Here is a 22,170-nt window from a genome sequence, read left to right on the forward strand (position 1 = left end):
CATCACAACATTGACACTTTTATCCAATAAGTAAAGCTCATTAAACCGCATGAGCCTGGCCAGAGGCCTCCCGTTGCTTGTTTACTAGGTGCTGAGGCTGTCTTGGTGTGCGCCGAAATGAAACCTCTCATGAATAAACATCTCGATGTGTTTCCGCGAGGCCCTGAGTCACATCCCCTGGAGGAGGAGGAGCTTGGGATCGGCCGGAGGAGCCAGGGTAGGAGGGACGGGCTCAGCGGCTGGAAGGGCCTAGCCGTGCGGGGAGGCCTGGGGACCACTCTTCAGGCTGGTCCTTAGGACCCTGGCAGGACACAGCTGGTGGCCACTGCGTTGGTTCCTCCTGCCGGTGGGCCCCCCGGAGCAGGTGCTGGTGGTGCCGAACCGGCTCTGCTGAGGCAGCTGTGATGGGTTTTCTTGATCCCTTTCTCCCCTGCTCCAACTGAAAGCCAGCTCCTTGTCAGGGGTGATGTCCTTGACGTTAGGATGTGTCTGCAGGTGTCTGAGGGTCTCCCTTCCTAGGGAAGGACAGCCGTTGGGCCATCTTTGAGCTCTTCTGTTCCACCACAGCTCCCATGGGGTGGTGGCCCCTGAGGGGCAGTGGTCCCAGACCTAATGGTCTTGTGCAGCTTCTGGGTGGAGACCGCTGCAGGCTGCATGTCTTGTGAGCACTGGCTCCTTCCAGTCTATTCTCAGTGACCTCCCCCCTCAGGGCCACTGTCCTGTAGCTTGTTGCTGAGCACCTTTATGCTACTTTACCTGTCCCCAGTCCCCAGGCGAGAAGACTGGGCAGTGCATGGTCACCCATGTGGTACCATGCTTCCCATCTGAACATTGTGCCCAGAGGAAAGGAAGCCCTCACAGAACCTGGAGGCCATGTGCTCCTTGCCCAGAAACCCAACTGCCAGGGCCCTTGTGCTGGTGTCTGTCCTGGGAAGGCACGTGGCCAGGATGTTTGGAAAGTGTGAGCAGGAGGACGGGCGGCTGAGCAAGCCTAATGGCTGACGTGGCCTGCTGTGTGCCCTCCATCTTGGACCCTTGGGTTCAGCCTCTTGGGTGCTCCTACTTAGCTGCCAGTTTCTAGGCAGCAGCTCTACTCTAGGGGCCTGTCTACACTGTCTGGATCCAGGGTCACCAAGGAGCTCACAGACCAGTAGGAGGACCAGCCCTCACTGAGAAGTGGGCTGTGGCAACTGTAGAGGGGTCCCATTGCGGGGCCTGGCCTACCCCCAGTCCACCTCCCCTCCCTGAGGTCCTTCCTTCCCTGGGGAATGCTCTCCTGTGACAGGAAGTACCCACATGCCTGGGGTGCCAGACCCTGAGCCCAGCCTCCAGGCTTTTAGCCTTCTTGCACTGGGACAGGTGCACTCACCCCAGAGGGGTCCACAGCTTGCCACAGGTCACATGGTCCTCCTGGCAGGCCACTGGCCCTTCCCTGCCAGGTGGGCTCCTCTCCACTCTTTCCTGGGTTCCAGCCCAGTCCTCCCAGGGCCTGCTTGGTCCCCTTGAGCTGGACACACAGCTGCCTGCCAGGCCCTGCACACACCCAGAGTCCAGCCATCTGCCCTCTCCCGGGAAGCTCAGGGGCCACACCAGGTCCTCAGGATCCCATAACCTCAGCTCCCTCTCCGCCGTGGTGGCACAGGATCACAGCACCTGCCTTTGCAAATGCTCTCCCCTGGCTTCCCCTCATCTCTCCTGTGAGCCATTCTGCCTGTCCTGCCATCAGCTCTGAGGACCAGACCAGTTGTTGAAACTGACTTCTGCCCCCAGGCCCTCCCAGACTTCCGTGCCTCCTCAGGAAGCCCTTGTCGTCTGGTCAGTTCCCCTTTAGGGTGGGAACTGCTTGTTTGTCCCCTGGTCACAGTGCAGTCAGTGGCTCTCTCTCCAGCCTCATGAGTGCTGGGGACCTCCGGGGGTAACTCGGGGCTGGGGCGCCATCGGACTGGTTGAGGGTTCAGTGCAGCACTGCTGCCCCCGCTCCCACTGAGGCCAGACCCAGGAGGGACCAAGGTTGGTGGGAGTGGCCTGGGGGCCGCCTCCCAGTAAGAGCAGGCAGGGTCAGAAACGGGGAGGTGGGCCGGGGTGGGGGAGAAGGGGGCGTCTCATCACCACCAAGCTCTCGACCATCTGTTCCTCCAGCGCGCCGCTGTGCCCAATAGGCGCTGACCCCATGGGGCTTCTCCCTCTGGGATGGGGAGGCCCTTGCGTCCCGGCGTCCGCCCTCGCACCTCGCCCCGCCCAGCCGCAGATATAAGGCGCCGGTGCTGCTGTTTTGCGACCCGCCGCCCGCCGCCGCCCGCGTCCCCATGGCCGGGCTCGTGATGCTGGTGGCCGCTGCCTTGGCGCTGTGCCTGCTGCTGGCGCCCCCCGGCCTCGCGTGGTACAAGCAGGCGGCGGGGCCGGTCTACTACTCCCGTGGGTTGCGCCGCGGGCCTGTTGTCCGGCTTCCGCAGGTCGCCGTGCGCGCGACGCGAGCCCCCTCGTGGGCACGGGACCCCCGGGACGGGCTGGCGCCTTTCCCGGAGCTGCGCCCCAGCCTGCGGAGCCTCGTGAGTACTGGGCGCTGGAGGGTGCGGGGCGCTGGAGGGTGCGGACGCCCCCTCCTCCTCCCCCCGCCCCCAGGCCGTGTGCGTCGAGGACGTTACCCGGAACCTGCAGAGCTGCGAGCGGCTCCCCGACGGCCGAGCCATGTTCCAGTGCAAGGCCGACGTCTTCCTGTCACTCCGCGCCGCGGACTATCGCAGCACGTGAAGCCCGATCCGAACGTGACCTGGCCTGGCTCCCGCGGGCACACCCTGGGGCCTGCCCTTTCCCTGGCACCAGATGGCACCAGTACCGCCCACCCATCCCCATAGTAAAGGCTTAATGAATAAATGAGACTCGCAGCCTCCAGGGGGCGGGTGGCCCAGCAGACGGAGTGGGCAAGTACCTGTGAATCTCCAAACCGGACTCTGGCCACCTAGGAGCACAGACAGCAACTAGGGCCCTCAGGCCAAGAGGCTTCACGGAAACACCTGCAGAGGAGCTCCCAAGCCCCACTGCTGGCAAAATGCTGCTGGGCCTCCAGCTTGTATCGGCCCCAGACATCTTCTGGAGCCCCACATCTGGCTCTGCAAGGCTGCTCTCCACGTCCCCCACCTCCAGCCCCTACCTGACACCTCCCTGCCTTTGTCCACGCAGCTCCTGGATCCTCCTAGGAGGTGGTGCCTGGGTCGCCCACTAGCCATCAAGTCTATTAGGCCAGCTCAAATGTCCTGCCTTATAAAAGCTTCCCCTGAACACTCCACACCGGGAGGCCCTCCTGCCTCAAATCCTAGGTTTCTTGAGACCAAAGATCTCCCTTACCAGAGGGGCGGCTCTGGGGTCACTCTTCTTGGAGCCCCCCAAAATTCCTCAAAGTACACAGCACAGGACAATACTTGTGCCAAGTGAATTAATGAATAGGCTGGGCCCAGCAGGAGTGGGAAAGCAGCCAGATGTGCAGCTCCAGGACCTGGAGGGGCTGCACCAGGGGGATGACAAAGCTGGGCACCACCGCAGCTGAATCCTGAATCTGACGTCAGGCAGCTGGCTCCTCCCAGGCCTAGGAACTCTTTGTTCAGCCCTCCCTAGACCCACAGGGAAGCAGATATCCCCAAAGCAATGGGTGCTGCCCCACCTTGAAGAGGGAGGGACTGTGTAGGGCCAAAGCTCCTGAGCACAGCTGCCTTGTGCCAGCCTCCCCCCACCTCACACTCAGGCTAATTCCCTAATTCACTCGTGGGCATCTTAGCAGGTTGATTTGCCCTCCCCACCCCCAATGAAGTTGACTTGAGTCCTTGGCCTGAGCCCTGGTCCCAGAGGTCTGCAGCCTGTCTCAGTGGTGTCCCCCACCCCCATGGGGCCTTGCCAGCTGGACCTACCGGCCCTCCACTTAGGCTGGGGGTGGGACCCACAATCCTGCTGCACCTGGGTGGACCAGTCTCTGGAGGAGCCCACTTCCTGGACCCCCAGGCCCTGAGTCTCCTCCAACCATGCGTGGCTCACCTGGGGCTTCCCGACTGCTGCTGGGGACTGTTCCCCAGTCCTCACCTTGCGGTGCCACCCAGCAGGGGGTTCTCAGCAGGCCTAGGGCTGACTCCAGTCTCAAGAGGAACCCTCCGGCCTCTCCTGTGTCCCACACTTACATCAGTCTACAGGAGACTGGCTGATCCCTGCCGCCCAGGGATCTGAGCGTGGGAAAGTCTGGCATCACCGGGCTCCTGAAATTGGGGGCCCAGGTGGGGTGGGGGTGCAGGGAGGGCCCTGTGCCTCTCACAGCTTAGTGAGCTCCCCCCACTCGAGGAGGGAACAAAGGAAGCAAGGCAGCAGCTGCCCGGCCAGGGTGCGTGCACTGTAGTCCCCCACTGCAGCTTCCTGCACGGGTTCTAGGCTGGACCTTAAGGACCAAAAGAAAGGACAGGCCCACCTTCCAGAAGGAGTGACCGCTGGCCAGGGGCTCCCATGGGGCCGGGCCACAGGGTACTCCAGCCCCATCTGGCTCAGCAGTGCAGGGCAGAGGCCATTCTGGAGGAAACTGGCAGAGGACTGAGAAAACATCACAGTCCTCACTCTTGAACACCACAGAGCCATAAACCACTGCCACTGTTCCCCCCACCCCATCAAGAGGTGACCTGGGTCAGCACCCTGCAGCCACTGCACTCCTCCAAGTGTACCCTGACTTGGGTGCAGAAGACCCTGAGATTCTGTGGATTGGGCCAGGGAGCAGCCCCTAATTCCTTCCTGGATCAGGTAGCTCTATGTGGGCCGCGGGGTGTCCGCCTCTCATTTTCCCCATGACAGACCCTGGGGCTAAAGGTACTCTGTTGGTCCTTGCCTCCCTCCCCTTTTTTTGTCGCCTGCCACGTGGGAGGCAGCTGGAGGTGTCTGGGGGCCCAGATCTGGGGGGTTCCTTGCTGCCGTCATGCTGCCTGCTGGCCCCCTCCTTGCTGGGTGGGCAGCGGGGAGCACGGCCAAGGTGGCGGGTTTCCTGGTCCTGCCCTGCAGGGTTGAGAGCCCGAGGCAGAGCACCTCCTAGCAGGTTTATTTGGTTGCACACCAGCTGGTCAGGTACAAAACCGAGAACAGTCTGTGGGGAGGCTGGCCCGGGAAGCAGGGGGTGCAGCGTCCGGGCAACAGGCCCCGGGGCGCCAGGGACACACTGCAGGGCAGAGGCCGCTCATGTAGGAGGTGGCATGGTCTGCACTCTGAGGAGGAAAGGGGGCGGGGCCCTGGGTCACTGCTCCCTGAAGCTGGCTCCCACGGAGGCCGGGCGGGCAGGAAGGCCACGGCCTCGAGCTGGGCGGTGGGGGGCATCCAGGGTCTGCAGGAGCTTCCTGGGGGCAGAATGGAGAGCAGCAGCGAAGCCAGAAGGATGGAAACTGGGCCTTTCTGGGCACGCAGGGTGGCACCCCTCTGTTGAAGGTGCCCCCTGCTCGTCCTGCCTGTTGGGCTGCTCCACTGTGCTGGATCCCCTCACTGTGCAGCTCGGCAGGAAGGGCAGGAGGGCCTGCTGCAAGACGGACACCTCACAGGCGGGGTGAAAGGCAGTGTCCTCCACACCAGCCCTTGCATGGCCAGGTGGTTGGAAAGGAGGGCACCGCAGCCTTGTTAAAAACCGAGCCAAGCTCTCGAGGCAGGGCTGGGACACGGCCAGCACTCGGAGGGCCCTTGGCGACCTCTCCCCTCTGGTCAGAAGTCAAAGTCGCTCTCCCTCTCGGGCCGCGCCTCCTGCTGCCTCATGGCCTCCAGGAAGGCCAGCTCCTTGGCCTCCTTCTTCTGGTTCCGGGCCTCGTACTCCAGCCTGGGGGCCAGGTGGGGGTGAGTGGTGCACCCATACCCAAGCCTCAGTGGCTTCCAGTGCCCCCAGCAGCCTGGCTGAGACTCACCTGTTCTTGATGATGCGCTGGACAATGAGATCCGTGGTGAGGTCATTCCCACTGTCGATCTGACAGAAAATACCCCTTCTTTTGGGCTCCTGGAGGCCAGGAGGAGGAGGAGGTGAGAGCCCTCCTTTGGACCCCCAGAAGACTGCCCTGCTGCCCTGGCTCAGAGAGTTCCCACCCCACTGTGGCGGGGGCAGTTATTCCCACCCGTTAGCAACCTGCCTCCTTAAGCCGTGAGGCCATCAGCGTGGCAGCTGTCATCCCGCCCATTTCCCAGACAGGCATGATGAGGTGCGGGGGCGTTAGGTGGCTGGGAAGCATCAGGCAGTGGCCACCTCATGTCTGTCGAGGGCCCAGCATGACCCACCTCATATGGGTCGGAGCCATCCTTGTCAGGCATGATTTCTGTCTTCCCATGACACACCAGGTCCACCTGGGGAGGAGGCGGGGGTCAGGGCGCCCTCCCAGCATCTCCCCCCATGGTCCCCTGCCCCGAGAAGGCCCTCTCCAGGGAAGCAGCCTGGGCTCAGAGAGCTGGCCTGGTGCCACTCAGTCAAGACCCTCCCTGGAAGCCGCCCACCAGGAGCCCCGTCCTCACCTTGAAGTGATCCAGGAGCTCTGCTGTGACCGAGTACGGGGCCCCAATCACCACTTCGGACACATACTGGGCAGAAAGGGAGCACAGCTGGTTAGATGGGCCTCACCAGGCTATGGGGTAGGGGCTGAGAGGCAGCATGGTGAAGCCCCAGACTCCTGTACCCCGGGGAGGGTCCTGCGGAGAAGCAGCTCCAGCCTTGGAAGGAGACGCCACTGGGCCTGCCACCTGCCCGCCTGCACTCACCCTGCAGGCCAGCACGCTCAGGGTCCGCTCATGCAGGTTCATGATGGGGTAGTTCTTCCCCTTGTAGTGGTTGACCTCCTAGAGCCAGAACAAGGTTGGGTCAGCTGGTGACCTCAGGGGTGGGCTGGGGTGGGAGTGAGGCCGTGCTCCCTCCCAACAATCCCTCGTGGGGCGTCTGCCAGTGTGGGGAAGCCCTCGATGGCAGGCTCTCCCTGGGCTTCTCCCTGGGAAGAGGCCCAAGCTTGCCACCTCTGCCTCGCCTGTGCCCAACCCCAACCCTAGGAGCCCCTCCAGAGCCCCCACGCTACCGGCTGCCCGGGGTGAGACCTGGTCAAAGTGCAAGCCGGCGATGACGTAGGGCCTCTCCGCCAGGCCATGTACCTTCTCCAGGAAGTCCACGTGCCCGATGTCTGTGCCCAGGTTAAGGACTGAGGAACCAACGAGGAGCAGCTGCCCACAGAAGCAGGGGCTCAGACAGGTACCTTCCCACCCACCTGCTCGAGCCTCTCCATGCTGATAGTGGTGCCCCTGCACCCCACTGCAATCCTGGGCCTTTGGGAGTCAGGGAGGCCCCTCTAGCCCCCACAGCCCACTGGGGCAGATGTGGAAATGCACAGAAAAGGCCTGGGGCAGGGACAACCCCCGACCCAGTCCCAGAGGATACGGAACAGGTCAAAAGCACCAGCCACATAAATGACCGTCTCCCCTGGCTGGGGCTCCTTCCCCGAAGCAAACTGGATGATCTTCTGGGATGTCTGTAAAAACTGGGACACCCCCGTCCAAGGGTTCCGCCCCCCAGGACACTGTAAGCCGAGAACAACCTGGTCAGCGACAGAGGCCTCGCAGGCACGTCCCTTGCCTGTGCCCATCCTTGGGCCTGCCCGCATCCGCCTGTCAGTCTGCTCTGGGCGGCACAGGTGTGAGATGGCGGGGGCAGGCATGGGCGCTATAGGCCGGGACTCCAAACCCCTAGCCACAGCCTGCCACTCGCTTGTCGCTCTGCTGTTGTTTCCAGGCAGACATCTCAGGCAGGGATGCCGAGGGCTGGCTGGCAGGTGCCTGGTTCACACCACAACCAGGCTGGGCGGGGCCACTACGGCCGGTGGGACTGGAGTTCTGTCCCATGGCCACAGCAGGCGCTGCAGCCAACACCACCTTGGCCTGGCAACGAACCCGCTAGGAAGAGGCCAGTGGACATGGCCCTCGTGGGGACCTGGCACCCTGAGGCCACCGTCTGGTCACCTGGGAGGAGCCTCCTGAGGAAAGTGTCTCCCTGGAGGGTGTCGGGTGAGAGAGCTACAGAGGAAGAGAGGACCAGGCCACCTGGTTAGAGACCCCTCGTACGCGGGCAGTCCTCACTTCTCCTCCATGCAGTGGCCGCTGGGACCGGCCAGCCAGCAAGACCGGCGGTCAGTACCCGGTCAGTGTCCAGAAAGCAGGGAGCAGGGTAGAGGGCAAGGCTCCAGGCCAGCCTTTCCCCAGGGGTGGCCTGGGGGTTGGGCAGCGGCCCGGACAGCACAGGCGGCACTCACCTTGCCAAAGCTGTCTGCGTACTCCCGGTACTCGGAGGACATCTCCTGCATGGAAGGGCAGGGGGTTGAGGGACCTTGCCCTCCAGACGCAACCAACCCCAGGACACCGAAGCTTGCTGTCCTAGTGCCCACTGAGGGGCAAGGGTAGGGTAGGCGATCCCTCCCTCCCAGCTCTGGGACCTCGGGGATTCCGCTCTGGCCCCAGGACTCACCTGGCTGCTGTGATGGGCCTTGGTCACAAGCAGCATGCGGCCCACGAGGTCTGTGGTGGACACCCCCTGGGTGCGCTTGCATTCTCTGGGAAAGGAGTTGGGGGTGGGGCTCTCTCCTGGGACACACCTGCAAGGCTGCACCTCCTATGGGCACCTAAGTTGCCCCACCTAAGGGCAACTCTGCTTGTGGCTAAGTCTACCGTGGTCCAGCCCCCAGCCATGCTGTGCACAGACCCGGGCACCTCCTCGCCACTCTCAGCCACAACAAAAAACCAAGACCAGGAGAGTGGAGAGACCACTGAGATTTTATCAACCAAAGGAAATGACTGGACAGAACGCTGTCACTAAGCCCCAAGTTTGCAGTGTCGGGGTGAGCAGGCCATACAGAGTGGCTCTGGTCCTGTTTTGTCCACTGACGCCCAGGTCCTGCCTCATCACACACTCCCTGCCAAGGGAACCCCAGGCTTCACTGCCCCATTCGAGCTGCTGGCCACACTGGCCTTTTCAATGAAAGTGACTTAAACAAAAGCCAGCTCCCCAGTCATACCCCACGTTTCCCCTGCTTAGCAGCTGCCCGTGGCCAGTGGCTACCGTACTGGGCGATGCAGATGTATGGCACCCCCAGCTCCAGTCCAGGCCATGAGAAACAGGCTGCGGCCCGGACGCTGCCCTCACAGGCAGAAGGAGCTCGATGGGAGCTGGGAGCCCCGCTCCTCGAAAAGCGGGGCGCTCAGCAAGTAGAGCTTACCTGTACCTCCCAGCCTGCTTCACTTCCTCGTAGGTATCCCGGCCATCTACAGTCAGCGTGATATCATCTAAGGGGTGACACGCACACAAGAACAAGGATCTTAACCCAAAGCCATGAAGACCTCCAGGCCCATACCCCGGCTCCAGGCCTGCCCTGGTGTGCATGCGCTCCTTTCTGGGGAAGGACCCAGAGCTTCCTCAGACCCTCAAAAGCTCTGTGCTCCCCAAAGTGTGAGGAGGCCGGCACCTCCGGACGCCCCTCTGATGGTCAGGTCTGGAGCTGCCCAATTCCCCTGCCCCGGGGGCTCTGCCCTGCCGACTCACTGCCGTGGACGCAGAAGTCGCAGCTGTACTTGTCCAGCGTCTCCAGCGTGGTGACGTAGGGGGCTGCTGGCACCACCTCGTCCACCCACTTGATGGCCTGCACCATCTTGTATCTTTCCTCCTGAGTGAACACCGGGGGCCCCTTGTGCTTGGCGATCTCCTCTAGGGAGAGAGAAGAGGGCAAAGAACAAGGTGGGTGACCCCTGGAAGGCTGGCCACAGGCTCACTGGCTCCTCCTCAGAAGTCCCCTCCCAGAATCGAGCTGGGTCTGCGGCCACATGAGGGCTCACGGTGGGAGGCTGTCTCTCATCGGGCCCTCAGCCCACGAGGCAGGACCACAAGGAGCAGCCCTGCTCTGTCCTCTGGGAGCCGGTACAGGCGCTGCGGATGCACGCCCCTCACCCCCAGCCAACCAGACTTCCAGGTACGGTCCGGGGTTCCCTTTTGATGGCTGGGTGCTCTGTCCTCTAAGGCCCTGGGAACCAGGAAGGCGGTAGGAAGTGGGCGGCATACCTGGACTGATCCACTGGACCACCCCTGCCCCCCAAGCTCACGACAGGATGCAAGACGGGAAAGCTCTGGATGGCTTGGCCCGGGCCGGGGTTGGGGCGAGCCTGTGGAGCTGCACTTCTGGGGAGGACGGCCGGGCCTGGCCCTACCCACCACGGGGACCTGTGGCGTCTGTCACGGCCGTGGGGGAGGAGGGTGGGCCTGGCAGCTCGGCTTACCGTCAGTGTGTACACCCACGATGAGGTGGTCACCCATGGCCCGTGCCTGGCGCAGCTGGTTGGAGTGGCCATAATGTACCATGTCATAGCTGTGGAGAGGGCAGGGCCATCATCCCAGTGTTGGGGGTGCAGTCTTGCTCCTCTGCAGTATCCTTAGGAAGCCCTCTGAGAAGCCACCATGGGGAACTGCTCCCAGGGTCCGGTTGGGCCTGGGCTTTCAGAGGGGCGGGGTGCTCAGCTCTCCACATTACTGGCCCCTGGGCTCAAGGTCAGTCTGAGCGAGCATGGCTGTGCCTGGGGACAAGGCCTGGCAGACCTGAGGGCTGGTGAGTGCACAGAACAGCCCCTGCTCCCCACACCTGGGACAGCACTCTGCCCTCAGCCCCTCCCCTTCCCAAATACAAACTGTCATGGGCAGTCCCTCTGAAAGGTAATAGAAGGCAATGTTAGTTCAGGGGTGGACTGGGCTCTGTACTACCGCGAAACAGCCAGACAGTCCCGGGGGCCAACACGAAACAAAGTCCAGCCAATGAACAAGGGCAGTCACTGGCTTTAGAAATCCTGCCTGCTCCCCAAGGCCTCTGGAAACTCAGTGAAGCTTTGGTCTCTGGGGCCAACAACCACCTCCCCGTCACCTGGTACTAGAGCTTTCATTCTCAAATCCAGGCCTGGTTAAGAGTGAACTCTCAGCTGAAGGCCACACACAGCACCACAGCTCCACTCGGGTTGCCATGTGTGGCGGAGGGGACATCCACTTCTCTGTGGGCCCTGAGGTGGGCCCTCATTCTCACTCTGCTTCTTCCCAGCCTTGTATTGCCCTCTGAGTAGGTGGAGCTGTCCCTGCTTCTCGAGGTGACCCAGGTGTACAAAACCATTCTACTCAGCGCCACCTGCTAGCCCCACCCCAGCACATCAGGCCCCAGCAGACAACCCTGTGGGGCACAGGGCTCTGGTCCTGGGCTAAGGGAAGAGGGAAGTCCAAATTCAGGAGCCTGGCAGGCCCTTGTGCCCACTGGACAGGCTGGGCAGAAGGAGGGTGCATGGCACAGAATGCAGGGTGGACCTGGGTCCAGGCTGTATCCCAGTCACTGTGGCCTGTGGCTGTGGCCTGCTGGGGCAGGGGCCAGGCCTGGTCAGGGCCAAGGTCAGAGTCAACGGACAGGAAGCCACGCCCCCTCCACAAGGTGACTCAGGTGCAGGCCCAGGAGTATGGCAGCCCCACTTGCTGGCCGCTGAAGCCCTGGGCTAGCCAGATGTTTTTCTTTCTCTGCTTCCATCAAATAAGGTCTGAGGAAGCATCCAAGTCGTCAACTTATCACTAGAGGTTCACTTTCCTCCTGTCTGCTGACGGCCTCAAACCTATCTCAACACCACTCCAGCTATCTGGCTTGCCAGAAAAGAGGACAGTTCGGCACTGTAGCCCTCCTCAGATGGACCCAGGAGCCTGGGGGCTTCATTAGGGTCTTACGCAGATCGGGCAATGCCTGCGCTGACGCTTGCCCAGATACCTAGGAGAACCTTCCTGGTTTTGTGCCGGCAAGCTGGGAGCCGGACAAGGAGAACTCTGGGAAGACATTTTGGGTGCACGGCTCCTTCGGACAAAAAGAGCTCCTAGGGCACTGAAATGATTAAAGTCATCAAGGTTAGACACGCAACTTTGGCCACTATCGTGCACGAGTTAGGCAGGTGGGACAGCCTGGCTGGGTCTCCGGCTTAAAGGCAAACGTGAGAGAAGGAGCGTCCGGGGAAGGCGCTCATGTAGGGATCCGCAGAAAGACTCCAGCAACCCTCAGCCGCGCTGCCCGCGGCGACGCGGTGACCCGGGTTCCAGGCGTCCTACGCGGCCGAGGCGCCGCCCGCCCCGCACTAGCCGGCCGCCCGACCCCAGCGAAAGAGACCACAGCTGTCACCGCGGCCCCGCCCGTGCCCCCCGCCCCCCACCGCGCTCACCAGCCGTCGCACCACACCCGCACGGCACGCCTGCCCCCTGGGCCCGGACGCTCGGCGCCGCCTGCCTCCCCGTGCCCGTTCCGGATCATGGCCCCGAACCGGCGGCGCGGCACGGCCGGCTCCCTACTCCCAGCCGCCGCAGCTCGCGCACGCACGCGCCGTCACGCGGGCCTCACCCGCCTCTCACAGCCAATGCCGAGCCCCGCCCCGCCCCGCGCGCGGAGCCCCGCCCCCTCACCTCCCTCGCGCGGCCAATGGCGAGCCCCGCCCGGGCCGGGCCCCGCCCCTCCGCTCCCGGCCAATAGCCTGCGCCCACCAGCCCTCAGCTCCCACCTGCAGCGGCGGTTGGGGCAGGACCACGTGGGGCGCATCCGCCCCTCCAGGAGTCTCGCCAGGCGCCCGCTCCCACCCACCGCTTCAGAAAGGCAGTCACTCGGTGACACGAGGAAGACAGTGCAGAGATGTTTAATAACAATAAAACGGCCTGCTGAGAGCCAAGGCTCAAAAACCACTCCTTTGCAGCATACCCAATACAGAAAAAGGCTTCTATAAATTTAACATTTTTAGTAAGAATTGGTAGAAATAGAGTTGAGGCCCCTGAGACTAGCCTAGTGAATGAGGTAAGGCAGCCGTGTGCTTCCTCTTTGCGGCCAAGTGAGTCCTGTTTTCACAGAGGGTGTGGCTGCCACCTCTTTAGAAGAGGCTGCTTGGGCGAGGTGTCTTCCATCATTAGGCCCATGCAGGGGGGCAACCACAGCAGTGCAAGGGAGCTTTCCACAATGACAAATAGCTAAACATGTCAGGGTGAAAATGTCACCCCCAGAGAATTCCAGGGGCAGTCCTGGCCTTAACAGTGCCACTTGCCCCTGAAGAAGAGTCCCGGTCATTTGCAAAGTGCCATCATTGTTCTCGGTCATGCAACAGGTTATGTTACTTTCTTCCTTTTTGTGCGCTTGGTGCAGCCCCTGCCAAACCAGCCACCCAGGACAGGGGCTGAGCTAAGTGGTGCACCCCGGTCCCCAGGCCCAGGTTCTTCTCGACTTCTGCACAGCGACTTGCGACTGTGGCTGCCTTCTTCACCCGCACGCAGGGGAGTGGCCAGCGAGAAGATGGGGTCCTGCCACCTACGCGAAGGGAAAGCTGGGTCAGGCGTGCCTGGGAGCCCCTCACAATCACAACCCGCCCCAGGACGGGAAAGCTGACTGAGGTCACCCTGCGTCCCTCCCACGTCTTAGCCATGGCTGGGCTTTGCTCAGTGGTAGCTCCACAACATCTGCGAGAGGGGTAAGCTCCGCAAGTAACTCAAAGGCCAGCACCCAGACTATCCCAGCCTCTGCAGAACTCAGTCCTCGTCGGTGATTGAGGGGGCTGTGCACACATGGGGTAGGGCGGCAGTAGCCCCAGGAGGGGTGAGTCACTAGCCAACTCTGGACCCCACCTTTCACTTGTACGGCCAGGGACAGGTAGACCAGACCCTCTTCCCCTTCCCAGACTGCAGGACTTGATGGGAGGGAAGCTGACTAGGGAGGCGTGGCCTAAACACTACACCGTGAAGAGATCATGTGTCTGACTGAGATGTAGAACCACATATCATAAACTTAATATACAGATAAGCACCGATAAAGAAAATGAGCTAAGTTAATGTGAAAAAAAAAAAAAGTACAGTACACAACAGGCCCACATTACAGAACACCACAAACATAACATACAAGAATTGCCAGGCCCAGAAGGTGAAGGGATCCTTAATTCTCCAACCCTTTGATTAAAAGAAGTTATTGATTTCCCCTATAAGACCCTGAAAATTCACAGAGAAAGAAAGTGTAAACTTTTCACTCAATACACACACCACATCTCAATTATCACAAATTCTGTATTCAGGCACAATCTGTTTAAGCTTCCCCAAAGTATTCCAGCTCCCCAAGCCAGTGCACCCAGATCCTGACGAGCAGAGTTGCTGAGAGCACATCCCTTCAAGGCACCTTCCCGTCCAGGCTGCCTGAGGTGAAGGGGGACATCCAGGTGTGCCCTGGCAGATTCCCTCTCCCCGCAGGAATCACGTCAGCCAGGACACCTCAGCCAATGCTGGGGCTGGTCCCTGCAGAGGCCACCACACTGCAGTCACGCCTCAGATGCCATCTGCCGCAGCTCAGAGCTTTCTCTACACGCAGCTCACAAAAGACAACAGACACAACCCATCCACACAGGGGCAGGGAAGTGGGGGATGTGTCTGTGCCCCCTCACCTGCTGTAGCGGGGGATCTCCAGGCCCAGCTCATCCATGAGGAGCCGCATGACATCATCACACTTTCCGTGCAGCTTCAGGGCAGCCCAGTCATCCTTTGGGGTCCACTGGGGACAGGAGAAGGTAAGTGAGGACAGCACCTCACTCCTTCCCAATGGCCTGCTGGCCTTGGCCCCTACTCAGCCAGACCTCCTGGTGCATTAGTGTGGGACATAAATGTCCCAGGGACTGCTGGCTCTCCTAAGGCCCAGGTCTAGGGAGGCACCTCTGAGCACCTGAGTTACCTGCAAGTTCACAATGTAGAGCTTGGGCCGCCGGCTGGGGGGCTTGGTCATGCACCAGAGGTGTGGATACTTCTTTAGAACCTGCGGGAATGGATGGATGGACAGACAGACCACACACACACACCAGGGAAGGAGGCTACAGGAAGCTGGGGTCTAAGGCTGAGCTGGCCAGCTGCGGGCAGGCTCACCCGTTCCCATCCACAGTGCCATTCACATACCTTTAAGCTGGAGCCTAAGCACAGGATTGTGTCTGCTCTGCTGGCAGCCTGGGTGGCCGCCTCCCAGTTCAGAGGCTGTCCCAATGTCCCCCTCTCCCCAAAGTGCACGATGGTGTCCCGGAGCTGGGCCCCGCACTTGTGGCAGGTGCGGCCGGTCTGGTGTCGGTGCAGGGCGGTGCGCTCCGTCACATCGAACACCCGCACATACTCCCTGTTGGGAGTGCAGGCTGTGCAGACCTGAGGAGAGTAGGGCCCTGTGAGCAGGAGCCACTGGCCTGCCCAGGCCCCCGAGTCCCAGAGGGACCGCTCACTTCGATATACATGTTCCCGTGGAGCTCCGACATGGCTGTGCGAGGCAGCCCGCTCCGCAGGTGGAGCCCGTCACAGTTCTGAGACACCACGTGCTGCACCTGAAAGGGCGACAGTGGCAGTCAGCAGGAGGAAGAGGGGAAGCAGCACTCAGGAGTGAAACCATACCGAGCCCTGCCCGCCCCAGAGCCCCCAAGCCAGCGGCAACTCCGACCCTGCACAAAGCATCGAAGGCAAACCCCGGGCAGCAGGCTGGTCCCAGTAGGACTCAGGAGGCTCCGGTGGGGAGGCCCTGGGCCCACCCCCAACGACTCAGAAGCCCTAGGAGCCCCCAGGAGGGCCAATGTTTGCACCGCCCCCTCTCGGCCGGAAAGGAGCTTGGGGCCCAAGCTGATGCTCTCTTGGGTCATCACGCTTCAGGTCCTTGAAGGCCCAGGAGGCGCGACCCCTTCCCCACTCGGCTGCAGGTGCTTAGCAGAGGATCTCCAGAGGTTTCCTACTAGCCTCCCCTGAATCTAGGTGGCTCCTGAGGTCTGTGGGAAAAATGCAAGAGAAACACCAGGGGAAGGGGCTGCCCTCACGAGCTCTGGGCCTGTGTGGACCCTCTATGGGATGATTCAGCAGAGAGGCTGCTCTCTACTCTTGGAGAGGAAACACAGGAGGAGTAGAGGTAGGCTCAAACCAGGAATCTAAACTGCTTGGTGGGCACTCATCACAGGGTCCACTGGCTGATGGAAGTAGGATGCAGTTGTCACCTGGGCACCAAGGTGGCCCTCCCGGTCCTCGCCGTGGACCCAGTGAGTACAATCAGCCCTCCGTATCTGACGGTTCTACATCCGCAGATTCAACCAACCAAAGATCAAAAACATTCGGGGAAAAAAAAATCCAGAAAGTTCCAAAAGGCAAAACTTGAATTTGCCACACGCTGGCAAGTATCTGTGTAGCATTTACATTGTATTTATATCTGTTGAAGTGGTACTGACATTTTATTAGGTATTACAAGTAATTCAGAGATGATTTAAAGTATGGGGGTGGGGAGGACTTCCCTGGTGGCGAGTGGTTAAGAATCCACCTGCCAATGCAGGGGACGTGGGTTCGAGCCCTGGTCCGGGAAGATCCCACATGCCGCGGAGCCACTAAGCCTGTGTGCCACAACTTCTGAGCCTGCGCGCCTAGAGCCTGAACTCCGCAACAAGAGAAGCCACCGCAGTGAGAAGCCCGCGCACCGCAACGAAGAGTAGCCCCTGGTCGTCGCAACTAGAGAAAAGCCTGCTCGCAGCAACGAAGACCCAACGCAGCCAAAAATAAAATAAATAAAATAAATTTATTTTAAAAATAAATAAATAAGTAAATAATAAAGTATGGGGGGAGGTGTGCAGGTTATATACAAACACTACGCCATTTTACACAAGGGACTTGAGCACCCTCAGCTTTTGGTATCCAAGGGGGATACCGAAGGATGGCTGTACACCAGCCGCCCTGGGCTCTTACCAGCTTCTGCTCGTGTAAGCAGGTGATGCTCATGTGGGTGAGGGTCGGCTCGGCCTCACTCAGGTCAGCAGCACTGCCAGGTAGAAGGGAAATGAAGGTGAGGAGAGCTTCAAGGTCAGATCCCTGCTTACCTAGGTGGGAAGGCTGTGCTAGGCTGCTTACCTAATGCTTCTTCCTTTCTGAAGCAGCGTCCACACTCCATTAGGACCCCGGTAATCTGGGATAGAAGCCGCCTGCAGGTTCAGAAAGGAGATAAGCCCAGCGAAAAGACATCACTGTAGGCACTGGCAGAATTCCCAATAATTTCTCCCAGCACTTTGAGAAGTGCTGGCCCACAGACTGGCCTCAATTCGTTCCTTAGGCTGAGCATCTCCTAGTCTAACCTGTCCTCCCAGATGGAGGGCACCCCCTGTGGCTCCTTCCCTCTGCCAGGACGCCTGCACCCAAACCTGGTCCAGCTCATCCTTCTAGGCTCCAAGGAGCCCTGCCCGCCCTGGGAGACTCTCTAGCATGTAGTACAGCCTGGGCTCTGTGGCCATGTCTGTCCTCATACTGAGAGGGAGGACTGGTTAGGCTCACTGCACGCCTCCCTCCACGTCCTCACATCCTGATGCTGTAAGTGTTTCCTGGCCTACCTCCACACAGACCAACCTCTTCAATGAGATAAACATTACTACGTCTCCCAAGTTCCCAATCCAGTGAAACAGAGCTACCCCGAGAGAAGAAAACAGACAGTGTGCCAGGATCAAGGTGCCCTGTGCTCCCTGAGGTGTGAGTGACCTCCCTTGTAGGGAGCCCTGTCTCTTCCCTGTTGCTAAAGCTCAGAAAAATGCCCACCTGACCAGTGGGTCTGACCCACATGGAAAAAGGAAACCTCAAACAGTAACAGAGCAAATTAATGAACAGCAAGTGGCTTTAGTAGCTGCTTACAGTTCTTTAAAAGATGGTATTACTGCTTTTACATAATGACAAGAGGTCACACGTGCCAGGGCTCCAGGTGTTGATAAGTTAAAGCAGTTAACATACCTCACGCATTCTCGCTACTGGGCTTCTTCAGTCATCCCTGTATGGAGTGTCTTACTTCGTAAGTATCTGTAAAATCCTACCCACCCTTCAAGGCCCAGACTCAATGCCACCTCTCATAAAAAAACAACCAGATGGGTTTCCCAGCTCTCAGAGACCACAGAAGGCGTATCTGGATTTCTATTCTAGCAGCCTAGCACAGCCAGCTTCACATTACAGTCATTCGTTTATATGGTTTATTATCATCACCTATGGACCTCTCCACAGAAATCCTTGTTATTCACCTCTGCTGGACCTACATGTAGGTCACACTCAACTTGCACCCAGCAATTTAACAACGTGCTATCCACGCTGTCAAAGCTAGTCACATTCTACCACCCGGGTAGCTTCCTGATAAAACTTATCAAAAGCCAAAGCATTTCTCTTCCTTACCTGGTGCACTCTAATGCATACTGCCTTGCATTCCACTTACCTTACTTCAACATTCAGCGGACACAACGAATGGGGAATCAGAAGATAGTTTGGGGTTTAGCTCTGCCAATATATAACCTTGGGACAAGCACCAAACTATTACATCCCGTTTTTATCCCTCTTCCTTTCCTGTCTCTAACTGGATACAATAAAAATTCAAGCATTTAAGAATGTTTATCTATTTTGCGAAGTTCCAAATAGAGTCGTTCTGAGTTTCTCTAAGAAAAGAAAGACCCTGAAGAAGTGCTTTTAAGGGGAGCTTTTGCGAATCGGTACTGTTGCTTAACAGAAGACGGTGCTCGGTGCTGGGGTCCGACACCCAGAAGGGGGCGCCCCACGCCCGCCCCCGGCGGTCCGTGTTTCGCACAACCTGGGAGCCGACCCGGGGCGCGGCCGTCCCTGCCTCGTCTCCTTACCGTGCTGATCCCCGCGCCCGTGTAGACGACCAGGTGCTTGGCGTTGCGGACGGCGCTAGCCAGCTCCCGGACTTTCCTCCGCAGCTCCTCCGGGTCGTCGCACACCTGCCGAGACGCCGAAGCCGGTCGTGAGCCGGCCCCGGCTCGCCCGCGCCCCCGCCCGGCCCGCCCGCACCCCGGACTCGCCTCCTCCTGCCGCCGCTTCAGGCCCTCGCGCCGCCTGCTCCGGCCCTGCAGCTCGGTCACCAGATCTTCGCTCTCGGCCAGGAGCCGGCCCTCCTCCGCGCTGCGCTCGGCCACCGCCTTCCTCAGGATGCGCGACACCTGCGGGCGCGGGGCAGGCGGTGAGGGCGGCGCGGACTGGGGGCGCGGCGCGGGGCGGGCAACGCCGTACCTGGCGGAGGCGCTCCCTCTGCTGCTCCTCCCGCAGCCTCCGGACCCGCTCCGCCGCCTTGCGCTCCAACCGGCTCAGACCCCCGGCGGCCATCTCTCCCGGGGAGACTCGCGCTTCCGCTTCCGCCTCCCGGCAGGCCGCGCGCCGACACATGCGCGCGAGGCCCGCCCCTCCCTTCCGCCCCGCCCTTGCGTCGCCCCAAGGAAGCACCTGCCAGTCTCTTTAAAAGGTGTTTATTGATCATATACAAAATAAAGAAAACCTTATATATCACAAACATACACTATGTACAGCAATAAATACCCGGGGCCCGGCCCAGTGCCGCCCCTCCTGGACAATAATTTAGCAATAAATACTGCACAGGGTAGGGAGGGCGCGAGGCCGACGCCACCCAGGTCAGCCAGAGTGCTCCAGTGGGGCCCCTCCCCACCTGGATCTTCAACAACCCCCGCCCACCCCGGCAGATCCCAGCGTACCCACCCCACCTCCTGTCTTCAGCCCTAGGCAGGGCAGGCAGGGTCTGATCAACTCTGCTCCGCCCACCTCTCAGCGCCAGGAGAGCAGCAGAGCTGGACACACTGGACAGCCCTTGTCCTGCTGCCCTAAGATGCCAGGAGAAGGCTTTCTGTACCCACTCCCGTTTGGTTAAAGGCTTCAGATTGAGGGGATGTGGGGAAGGGTGGGGCTGGGACATGAGGCTGTTAGAGGGGTCCCCCTTCACAGGTCATCGGGGACAAGCTCTCCTACACTCTAGCTCAGACTGAAGGGACACCCACGTACCAAGGCTGCTGCTGCAGAGTGGGGTGGAAATGTGTGCGACTGGTCCAACAGGTACAGCACATGCTCAGGACACACAGGCCAGAGCAGGACAAGCCATCAGTCTCGAGGGCACACCCCTGCCTCTTCCCATCTGCTTCAAAACCAGACAGCCAAAAGGAAGGCGAAAACCGGCCAGCAAGAATTATTCAGTGGCTTCTGGGGAAAAAAATCGTTAATGTGTTGGTTCCTTTCACCAAACCACAGCCTAAAAAAGTAACTTAAAAGATCCTAGAGCGGAAACAGTGTTGCAGGCTGTGGCTTCCCAGCTGTGGACGGAAGCTTTGGCCAACCGGCCACCCCAGAGAGGGAAGTCACAGGGACAAGATGGGGCTCGACCACCCCATCCCAAAGCAGGCTGCAGCTCATCAGAGCTGTGGGCCCAGCCACCAACCATCAAGGCTGCTGCTGCTAATCAGGGTTATGCCCAGACCTGAAGCCTGGACCAAGAGTAGAAAAGCCTCCAGGGAGGCCTGGCACCCGGCACAAACCAGCACACCACAAAGCAGCCACAACTTCTCACCTGCGCAAACGCAGTGCCACCTGGAGCAGCAGCCAAGAGCCATGGGGAGGGCTCCCTGGGGCCATACTCTGGGAAGGAGCTGACCTGTTCTCAAAGGGTTCTCCTCTGAAATCTGAGTGTCCATGTTGGGATAGGGAGAATGTGGGCAAGGGCAAGGTGTGAAGGAAGGTGCACATTATGGTTTACTTAGCGGACAAGTTTGGGAGACTTGGCCTCGGCCAAAGCCCTCAATTCGCTGTGTCAAAAAGTTGAGGAGAGAGAACACAACACGCTCACAGTAGGAAAAACGAATTAACGAGAATCAGAAAGACGCCAAACGGTCACATGTGGACACAGGATCTACTGTCAATAACCAAAGTGAAGGGGAGAAGGGGCACAGCAGCCCCAGAGAGACTGGCTTGATGGGAGCAGGATGCTCCCCCAGACCCAAGGAACAGTTGCTCCAAATCCAAAAACCTCGAAAGGAAGTATAGCTTCACTAACTCCAGAAGCGTCTGTAAATGAAACCAAGGACCTGCAATTTCTGTTCAGCACATGCTCACCCTCAAACCCTCCTCTCTCTAGGTCTACAGCATGGCAGGGGTGCACAGAGATGGAGGACCACCTCCCAGCCAGGATAAAAGTGGGAACCGTACTTGGACATGGGGAGCCTGTCCCTCCCCCTGTCCAGGACAGGGCATGATCTCTCTTTAGGGATTCTTATGATGTGATTCCAACTTGCTGCTACAAGAAACATCAACTACTCTCGTCTGGACCTTAGGTAGACAAAGCCAGACTGCAGGGAGGCAAAGGAAGCCACTAAGTGATTCAGAGTCAATGGTCAAAATCTCCATTGCAGGCCAACCTGGGTACAGCCAGGAATGTCTCTGAATATCTAGGGCCAAGATCAGCCCATCAAGACAACAGAAGTTGACAGCACATCCCCCCTCCTATCCCACAGGCACACTGTAAACTCTGGGATGAAGATTCTGCTGTCCACAAGGTTAAACCCTGCCTGGCCGCATTGTTTTTCTTTTCATTAGCTCACTTGTCTGTGCCTTTTCAGGGGTTCAGGACCCCCAGAGAAGCCAACCAGCAACTCCAAGGAGTAGCCAAGCCCCACACGGCCAGAGCCAGGGCAGTAGCCTCTTGGGGAGCGGGCACCACAGGCAGCCCCATCACATGCCTACGAGCAGCTGCCTGAGCCAAGTCTGGGAGACTTGGCTGCCTCACTGAGTGGCCAGGACGGGGAGGTGGGCTCAGCCCCGGGGAAGCACCTCCACAAGCCAAGCAGTGGATCCCTGGAAGACACAGACCCCAAAGGGAGTTGAAAGAAGGCCCATAGCCAAGAGCTGCCAGCATGTTCAGGGGGAGAGGGGGGACAGGACCTGGCCCTGGAGACCGTAGCCCTTGTCTGGCACTGGTGGAGACCCCCAGGCCCTCAGGCAAGGAGAAGGGGCTGCCCCAGGTGGGCCCCGAAACCACCTGGTTCTGCCTGGGAAGCACCGTCCCGCAGCATGGAAACAGTTCTGGGATGAGTGGGCTGCGGGCCCCTGGGGTTCCCCTGCTGAGGCCCACACAAAATCCACCGGAACAAACCCCAGATTGGTGGCTGGAGCCCAAACACATTGACTGGAGGCCAGAAGGAAGACAGTTGGGGGCAGCTTGGCCCTGGCCTGGCGGGCACCCACAGTGGGTCCCTGCAAGCCCCCACCCAGGGCCAGAGATGGTGGGCAAGGAAGTAGTGAGGGGGCGGGAGGGGGGCCCA

The 22,170-nt window shown here is 60.0% G+C and overlaps 3 protein-coding genes across 6 annotated transcripts; 1 reads left to right on the top strand and 2 right to left on the bottom strand.

Annotated features, from left to right (window-relative positions):
* Positions 1–2,306: 2,306 nt before the first annotated feature.
* Positions 2,307–2,751, top strand: NPB (neuropeptide B). Its single transcript, XM_065897771.1, is given in 5 exon segments — positions 2,307–2,414; positions 2,416–2,481; positions 2,483–2,515; positions 2,517–2,549; positions 2,623–2,751. Coding segments are annotated over 5 exon segments (369 nt in total).
* A 2,289-nt stretch (positions 2,752–5,040) lies between these two features.
* Positions 5,041–12,344, bottom strand: PCYT2 (phosphate cytidylyltransferase 2, ethanolamine). 4 transcript variants are annotated; one of them, XM_065896626.1, is made up of 14 exons: positions 12,238–12,326; positions 10,288–10,376; positions 9,560–9,721; positions 9,237–9,303; positions 8,489–8,573; positions 8,277–8,321; positions 7,987–8,040; positions 7,409–7,547; positions 7,072–7,154; positions 6,745–6,822; positions 6,502–6,567; positions 6,271–6,336; positions 5,907–5,995; positions 5,710–5,821 (listed from the first exon to the last, which is right to left on the bottom strand). In XM_065896626.1, the coding sequence occupies exons 1-14, from the start codon at positions 12,324–12,326 to the stop codon at positions 5,710–5,712; spliced, it is 1,224 nt and encodes a 407-aa protein (XP_065752698.1). The 4 variants fall into 4 exon arrangements, with proteins under 4 accessions (XP_065752699.1, XP_065752698.1, XP_065752702.1 ...); XM_065896627.1 differs by lacking the exon at positions 7,987–8,040 and having other exon boundaries at positions 5,041–5,821; positions 12,238–12,344; XM_065896630.1 differs by lacking the exons at positions 7,987–8,040; positions 9,560–9,721.
* A 342-nt stretch (positions 12,345–12,686) lies between these two features.
* On the bottom strand, positions 12,687–19,202 carry SIRT7 (sirtuin 7). The gene is made up of 10 exons (XM_065896824.1): positions 19,085–19,202; positions 18,877–19,014; positions 18,691–18,795; positions 16,943–17,013; positions 16,781–16,853; positions 15,292–15,390; positions 14,981–15,217; positions 14,763–14,843; positions 14,479–14,585; positions 12,687–13,361 (listed from the first exon to the last, which is right to left on the bottom strand). Exons 1-10 carry the CDS (start codon positions 19,175–19,177, stop codon positions 13,163–13,165), a joined length of 1,203 nt encoding a protein of 400 aa, XP_065752896.1. The 5' UTR covers positions 19,178–19,202; the 3' UTR covers positions 12,687–13,162.
* Between the last annotated feature and the right edge of the window lie 2,968 nt (positions 19,203–22,170).

The sequence above is a fragment of the Phocoena phocoena genome, chromosome 19 (assembly GCF_963924675.1).
Source record: "Phocoena phocoena chromosome 19, mPhoPho1.1, whole genome shotgun sequence".
In the NCBI taxonomy this organism is placed as follows: domain Eukaryota; kingdom Metazoa; phylum Chordata; class Mammalia; order Artiodactyla; family Phocoenidae; genus Phocoena; species Phocoena phocoena.

Excerpts from the sequence above, each read along its gene's own strand:
- PCYT2 (XM_065896626.1), bottom strand. The coding sequence starts at position 12,326 with ATGATCCGGAACGGGCACGGGGAGGCAGGCGGCGCCGAGCGTCCGGGC. Across the intron at positions 8,574-9,236 it reads AAGCAGGCTGGGAGGTACAG|AGAATGCAAGCGCACCCAGG; the intron begins GTAAGCTCTACT and ends CTCCTTTCCCAG. Across the intron at positions 7,155-7,408 it reads TGGTGCTTTTGACCTGTTCC|ACATCGGGCACGTGGACTTC; the intron begins GTATCCTCTGGG and ends ACCTGGGCACAG.
- SIRT7 (XM_065896824.1), bottom strand. The coding sequence starts at position 19,177 with ATGGCCGCCGGGGGTCTGAGCCGGTTGGAGCGCAAGGCGGCGGAGCGG. Across the intron at positions 18,796-18,876 it reads TGAAGCGGCGGCAGGAGGAG|GTGTGCGACGACCCGGAGGA; the intron begins GCGAGTCCGGGG and ends GCGTCTCGGCAG. Across the intron at positions 13,362-14,478 it reads GAGATCCCCCGCTACAGCAG|GTGGCAGGACCCCATCTTCT; the intron begins GTGAGGGGGCAC and ends CCCTTCGCGTAG.